We start from the raw sequence: 7,500 nt of genomic DNA, 5'->3' as shown, positions 1-7,500 counted from the left end.
AGAGAGAGAGTGAGAGAGAGAGAGAGAGAGAGATAGTATCTGTGTACAGTATGTGTACTGTCTGTCTGTGTTTGGACTATCTGTATACAAGGCCACACAAGCTCAGCTCCAGGGTGCTTAAGGAATGTGTGGGTCAGCTTGCAGGGGTGTTCCAGCTCAAATTCAACCTCTCTGAAGACGACGCCACAGCTGTGGAAGACCTCCTGCACTGTGCCGGTGCCCAAAAAGCACCCCCGCGTGTTCTCAATGACTACAGGCCAGTGGCACTGACGTCTTATGTCATGAAGGTATTTGAGAGACTGGTTCTGCAGGGCCTGAGGCCCATAGTGAGTAATACAGGGCTCTGGCCAAAATATCAGCATAAGTAAGGTTTCCTTGTTCATGTGTGAATGCTACCTACACAGGCTCTGTGTGTGTGTGTGTGTGTGTGTGTGTGTGTGTGTGTGTGTGTGTGTGTGTGTGTGTGTGTGTGTGTGTGTGTGTGTGTGTGCAGTTTCAAATACACAGGGGGATGAAGATGAGGATGCCACTACTAAAGGTGCATTCCGGAATGTTCTGTGTAGGATTCTGACTGTGATTCCAACTTTTTGAAGCGTGCGTCCGGCTGTCCGCACCCCCACCGGAGGAAGGACACTCACCTCGACAGACGTTCCCGTTGTCGGGTTCGAAGCCAGCTTTGCAGGTGCAGCTGCCGATGGGCACCATCCACTCTCCGTCCCCGTTGCAGTAAAGCTTGATGGGGACGTCCACCTCCTCCGAGTTGGAGATGCACGTGCCCCTGGCGATGACCAGCGAGGTGCTCTCGGCGCCCGTCATGGTCTCCGGGAAGATGGCGAAGTTCTGCACCACGCTCGGGCACTTCTTGTGGAAGACGCGGACGGAGAGCAGCGACATGCAGGCGCCGTAGTCCTGGAACGCCAGGTAGAAGCCGGCACGGGACAGCGGGCCGAAGCTACGCACCTCGGTGTTCACCTTCATCAGGCGCCCGCCGAAGTCCACCTGGGAGAAGCTCTCGTCGGCCGCGATGGTGTCCACCTGCGGCGTGGGGGGAGGGGACCACGAGACATGAGCGCATTGATAGAGGAACGGGTTCGTACCAGAGACACACACACACACACACACTCACGCATACGAACATCCATACAAACGCACACACATACACTTGGCTTATGGATAATATTGAATCATAGGAATATCATCCTGTAGTTAGTCGTAGTAATGTTGTTGTGCTTGTTTTCACTGTAGTTGTGTCAGGTTATAATTGAAGGATGTTTAGTTTATATGATTTTTGGTTATTATAAGATAATATATACAAGGTGGAGCACACCCAAAAACTTTTTAGAGGTGCAGACTGATGGAACTTATAACTGAAAACAAAAAAAGAAAGTTGCACACTAATTTGTCTCCTCTGATGTTTATTGTCACCAACGTTTCGGCGTTTGCCTAGAGGGTGAATATTTGAACATTCACCCTGAAGAAGGCAAACGCCGAATTTCTTTTTTGTTTTCTATTATAAGATAAGATGCACTTGAATATGTTGTGGTTGTTGTGCTTGCTGTTGCTTGTTTTCACTGTAGTTGTGTCAGGTTATTGTTGAAGGATGTTTAGTTTATATGATGTTTTGTTATTATAAGATAAGATGAACTTGAATACGGTGTGGGTTCCTTATTGCTGGACGCTGCCTTGCTCTTTCATCACCTGTCATCACATCAAAGTCCAAAATGGAAATAATTCTGAAAACTTATTGTTATCCATTGCAATGTTTTATAAGTTATGATATAATCATTAGTGGTTTAAATTGTAAATTATATTGTCAAATAAACTAACCTAAACAAAAAACAACAACAACTAAACACACACCTTCAGGTAGGGGGCGTCCATCCAGAACTCGGTGCCTTTTGTGGTGGCGACCACGCTGTCCGTCTCGTAGTAGTAGAGGTTAAAGGTCTCCTTGCAGGATCCGGGGACGCTGGGGATGGAGCTGCAGTCCCTCACGGTGAACCGCATCTCCACGTAGACCCGCTGGGCGCCGCGCCGGTCGATGAAGGTGGTGAGGAGCCAGTTGTTCTGGCTGGGCTCGAACACGTTGCACACCTGGTAGGTCCGGATGGTGTTGAGGTTCTCGTCGTAGCCGCTGACCTCCTCCCACTGGACGCCGGGGCGTGGAGGGGAGAGAACAGGAGACACGCCGGCACGGACGAGGAGATAGAGATGCAGATTTAGAGCAGAGCTTCGCACACCCACACACCCAACTGCACATTACATTACAGTCATTTAGCAGACGCTTTTATCCAAAGCGACTAACAATAACTGCATTTAACGTAGGAAAGGTCAATGTACTACTACTTGCCTACGTGCGACCTCTGTGCACTATGCGTCTCAGCATCCGCTGACCCCGCTCTGTCATTTTACGCGGCCTACCACTTCGTGGCTGAGTTGCTGACATTCCCAATCGCTTCCACTTTGTTATAATACCACTGACAGTTGACTGTGGAATATTTAGTAGCCAGGAAATTTCACGACTGGACTTGTTGCACAGGTAGCATCCTATCACAGTACCACGCTGGAACTCACTGAGCTCCTGAGAGCGACTCATTCTTTCATAAATGTTTGTAGAATGAGTCTGCATTCCTAGGTGCTTGATTTTATACACCTGTGGCCATGGAAGTAATTGGAACACCTGAATTCAATTATTTGGATGGGTGAGTGAATACAGTTGGCAATATAGTGTGTATATATATATATATATATATATATATATATATATATATATATGCTAATATGCTAATATGTATGCATATATGCTAATGCAGATGACTCATGTTTCCCCCCCAATAATAACGAGTAAGTTTGGATAGAAAAAATGTTTCCATCGCATTATCTGTGCCTTTCCGAATAACGTATCTGTAATTGTGACCATCCCTATTGCACACACCACACAAACACACACACACACACATATACTGTAAACACACACACACACACACACACAGACAGTCAGACAGACAGACACACACACACACACACACACACACACACACACACACACACACACACAGAAAATATGTTGAGGAAGTGGGGAAGACAAGATTCCAGAGGGAGAGAGAGAGGAGCAGGGCCAGCAGAGATGATTAATGAGTTTACACATGGTCCAGACATAAATTAAACCTTCTCTCTCCCTCTCGCTCTCTCTTTCTCTCTCTCTTTCCACTCGCCTTCTTCACTCTCCACTTCTGCCCAAGGACAACTAGCCCCCCACCCCCAACACACACACAGACAATCACACAAACACACACTCAAACATACAGACACAAATGCACACACAACAAACCACAACTCACTCCCCCCCCCCCCCCACGCACACACATTCACACATCCTTTTAATAGAACAACATAATTATAGTAGCTTCTACAGACCACCTACAGTAGACATGCTGTACAGTAGTTCTCTACTCAAATAGGTCACCTTGCTAACCCCCCACCCCCCCCCCCACAGGTAAAAATAACAGTGAGCTCATTCATTAGCCAGAGGCTCATAGACTCTCATCTGTACAGGAAGTGAGTTCATTCACAAGCCAGTGGCTCATTGGCTCTAGCCCATACAGGATGTGACATAGCATCCAGCAGTACCTTGATGATAATGCTGCATTCCAGTTGCATCGGGCACCTGCCGCCGATGACGTCATACCCCAGTTAAAAGCTTCCAGAAACAAAAAGCAAAAAACCTACTTTAGCTTCACCTTTAAAACCTACTTAAGCTACACCTTTAAAACCTGCTTTAGCTCCACCTTTAAAAACCTGCTTTAGCTCCACCTTTAAAAACCTGCTTTAGCTGCACCTTTAAAACCTACTTTAGCTCCACCTTTAAAACCTACTTTAGCTCCACCTTTAAAACCTACTTTAGCTCCACCTTTAAAAACCTGCTTTAGCTCCACCTTTAAAACCTACTTTAGCTCCACCTTTAAAACCTACTTTAGCTCAACCTTTAAAAACCTACTTTAGCTCCACCTTTAAAAACCTACTTTAGCTCCACCTTTAAAAACCTGCTTTAGCTGCACCTTTAAAACCTACTTTAGCTCCACCTTTAAAACCTACTTTAGCTCCACCTTTAAAAACCTACTTAAGCTCCACCTTTAAAAACCTACTTAAGCTCCACCTTTAAAAACCTACTTGAACTCCACCTTTGTAGTTGTAGCCAAGTTAGCGTTGTTAGCAGTATCAGTTAAAAACAATGAACTATGCGCTATTTTGCGCATACGAACACCGTAGCAACATTGTCCATTGATAGGAGTTGGACAGTACTGTGTGTACCACTGATTTCATGAGACACAAACAAGACAGAAGCGTTAATAAAGTCTTCTTACAGCTTTCTTTAATTGTTGATGCGCAGAGCAACCATTTTGATTAATGTCGTCAGCGGGGTGGGATCAGGTCCCCGAGTAAAATGGCGGAACTCTGAGTTCAGGTCACGTATTTGATAACGATTTTTTTATGTCAAACTCTGAAAATTCAGTGTTTCTGATAAAACTGGAGGGCAGCATGAATGCACCCTCCTGTCCATCTGCTGTACAGCATGTACATGTCTCTAAATAAACCCCCCACAAGGACATACTCATAACACGCTTTATAGTCTATTAGACTCTATTCTATTCCCCCAGGGCTTCTAGATCTGACCAATTCCAGTGTTAATGATTCCCTCACTGCAGCCCAGTCATAAGTAGAGCTTAATTGCTTAGAACGAGACCTGAATGTTAATTAAACCTGCCAACGTGAGCCTCTGTGTGTTCAAACCTCAGCTTCCCCCGAGGATAAACACACACACACACACACACACACACACACACACACACACACACACACACACTCTCTCTCACACACACACACACACACACTCTCTCTCTCACACACACACACACACACACACACACACACACACACTCACACTCTCTCACACACTCACACACACACTCTCTCTCACACACACTCACACATACACACACACACTCACACATACACACTCACTCACACGCACACACACACACACACACTAATGAGAGACTCAGGGTGACTGTTAACACTAACTCCTGTGTTCCAATCTACCTCAATAGACCAGCTCAGAGCCCCCCCCCCCCCCCCCCCCCCCCCGTGAACCAGGAAGCAGAATGCTTCAAGTGGGAGGGTCGGTGATGACCTCACCGGGGGTCAGACGCCCGTGTGGAGGAAGTGGCGTTGGGGAGACTGAGAGAACAGTAACATGCAGACATGGTGTAATGAGGGATGGAAGATGGAGGCTCTGCCTCTCACCCCTGAGGCCGGATACGCTATCCAGCCCAGCTCCGCCGTGGCCGTCCGCGTGTCCATCACTGACTCTGGAGAGAGAGAGAGAGAGGGGGGGGGGGTGGGGAGGGAGAGAGAGGGAGAGAGAGAGAGTATGAAAGAGAAGAGAGAGAGGTGGAGAGAAGGAGAGAGAGGGGGGGAGATGGAGAGAGAGGTGGAGAGAGAGAGGGGGGAGATGGAGAGAGAGGTGGAGAGAGAGGGGGGGGAGATGGAGAGAGAGGTGGAGAGAGAGAGGGGGGAGATGGAGAGAGAGGTGAAGAGAGAGAGAGGGGGGAGATGGAGAGAGAGGGAGAAGAGAGAGAGAGAGAGTGAGAACGTATGAAAGAGAAGAGAGAGAGGTGGAGAGAAGGAGAGAGAGAGGGGGGAGATGGAGAGAGAGGTGGAGAGAGAGAGGGGGGGGGGTGGAGAGAGAGGTGGAGAGAGAGGGAGAAGAGAGAGAGAGTGAGAACGTACAGTATGAAAGAGAAGAGAGAGAGGTGGAGAGAAGGAGAGAGCGGCAGAGAGAAAGGGAGATGGAGAAGAGAGAGAAGAGGAAGGTGGGGAGAGAAAGACAGAGGGGTCAATACAGTAAACAGTTGTGTTTGTATTGACTGATCAAACATCATGAGGACCTTCGTGATACTGAGGGTGTTTACGTCTGGAGGTCTGGTAAAGCCATCGCTGCCCCCCCCCCCCCCCCCCCCCCCCCACACACACACACACACCTCACACCCACACACACACACACCTCACACCCACACACACACACACCCACACCTCGCACACACACCTCCCTCCGGCAGCTCTCTGGCTCTGTGACCACTTGACCTGACCACTTTTATCCAGATACAATTTCCTTGTATTTCTACTCTGCCACAAACTTCAGTCTCTGTCCTGTGTGATCTCACTAAATCCTTTTTCTCCTTATTTCCGAATCAGTCCCTTTGATACAGAGAAGAGGAGATGGGGGACAGTAAAACAGAGGAGAAAGCTGAAGCAGCCGCTGACACACCGTCGTCCGATGCCTCTGGTTGAGGAGGTGCTTGATAAATTGCTCTGCAGGATGCTACTTCCAATTATCACCATTAGGCTGCCCCAGGCTGGCGGCCCCGCGTGACACTTCAAACATACCCCAACAGGGTGGAAATAATACCGCCCCCACCCCGGTTGCTTAAACACTAAAATTCACTCTGCCTCGCACTTTTTGCAAAACCCTAAACACACTTCTCTACGTAAAAGTAACATGATGCTTCTTCTTGGCCGTTTCAAAAAGGCTTTCGGTAAAACGGCTTTCAAATCCGCTGCCCCTTCTTCCTGGAATCATGTGCAGAAGGACCTCAAATTATCTGAACTGATTACTTTGGGGAATTGAAGTCCTTTTTTTTTTTTAAAAGAGAGAAAATAGTTATCTTGGCCATCCTTGTATTCTGTGTGTACTGCTTGTGTGACTGTTGTATTCTGTGTGTACTGTTTGTGTGTATTGTAGTATTCTGTGTGTACTGATTGTGTGTATTGTAGTATTCTGTGTGTACTGGTTGTGTGTATTGTAGTATTCTGTGTGTACTGATTGTGTGTACTGTTTGTGTGTATTGTAGTATTCTGTGTGTACTGGTTGTGTGTATTGTAGTATTCTGTGTGTACTGATTGTGTGTATTGTTGTATTCTGTGTGTACTGATTGTGTGTATTGTAGTATTCTGTGTGTACTGGTTGTGTGTATTGTAGTATTCTGTGTGTACTGTTTGTGTGTATTGTTGTATTCTGTGTGTGCTGGTTGTATGTATTGTTGTATTCTGTGTGTACTGGTTGTGTGTATCGTAGTATTCTGTGTGTACTGGTTGTGTGTATCGTAGTATTCTGTGTGTACTGTTGTAATCTGTGTGTACTGATTGTGTGTATTGTAGTATTCTGTGTGTACTGTTTGTGTGTATCGTAGTATTCTGTGTGTACTGGTTGTGTGTATTGTAGTATTCTGTGTGTACTGATTGTGTGTATTGTAGTATTCTGTGTGTACTGGTTGTGTGTATCGTAGTATTCTGTGTGTGTGTGTGTGTGTGTGTGTGTGTGTGTGTTTGCCCAGCCGCGGTCTGCTCTGCCTGGAGCTGATCAACGGGGTGATGGTGTGTGGTTTTTAGCAGAGCAGTGCATTAAATATAGATGACCCTGGCAGAGTATTGATCAGGCCT

General features: G+C 46.9%; 1 protein-coding gene across 1 annotated transcript in view; it reads right to left on the bottom strand.

The window, feature by feature from the left end:
• LOC311326245 (ephrin type-B receptor 1-like) overlaps positions 1-7,500 on the bottom strand; it is a gene marked incomplete at both ends in the record, with an annotated part of 73,945 nt that overhangs the window by 47,647 nt on the left and 18,798 nt on the right. The window contains 3 exons of the mRNA XM_084459116.1: positions 639-1,035; positions 1,861-2,148; positions 5,305-5,369. Coding sequence (XP_084315242.1) covers positions 639-1,035; positions 1,861-2,148; positions 5,305-5,369 — 750 coding nt within the window. The remainder of the gene's footprint in view (positions 1-638; positions 1,036-1,860; positions 2,149-5,304; positions 5,370-7,500) is intronic.

This window comes from Borostomias antarcticus (assembly GCF_949987555.1).
Source record: "Borostomias antarcticus genome assembly, chromosome: 26".
NCBI classification, from domain to species: domain Eukaryota; kingdom Metazoa; phylum Chordata; class Actinopteri; order Stomiiformes; family Stomiidae; genus Borostomias; species Borostomias antarcticus.
Note: the sequence above shows the minus strand (reverse complement) of the source record. Positions and strands in the feature narration are given on the sequence as shown.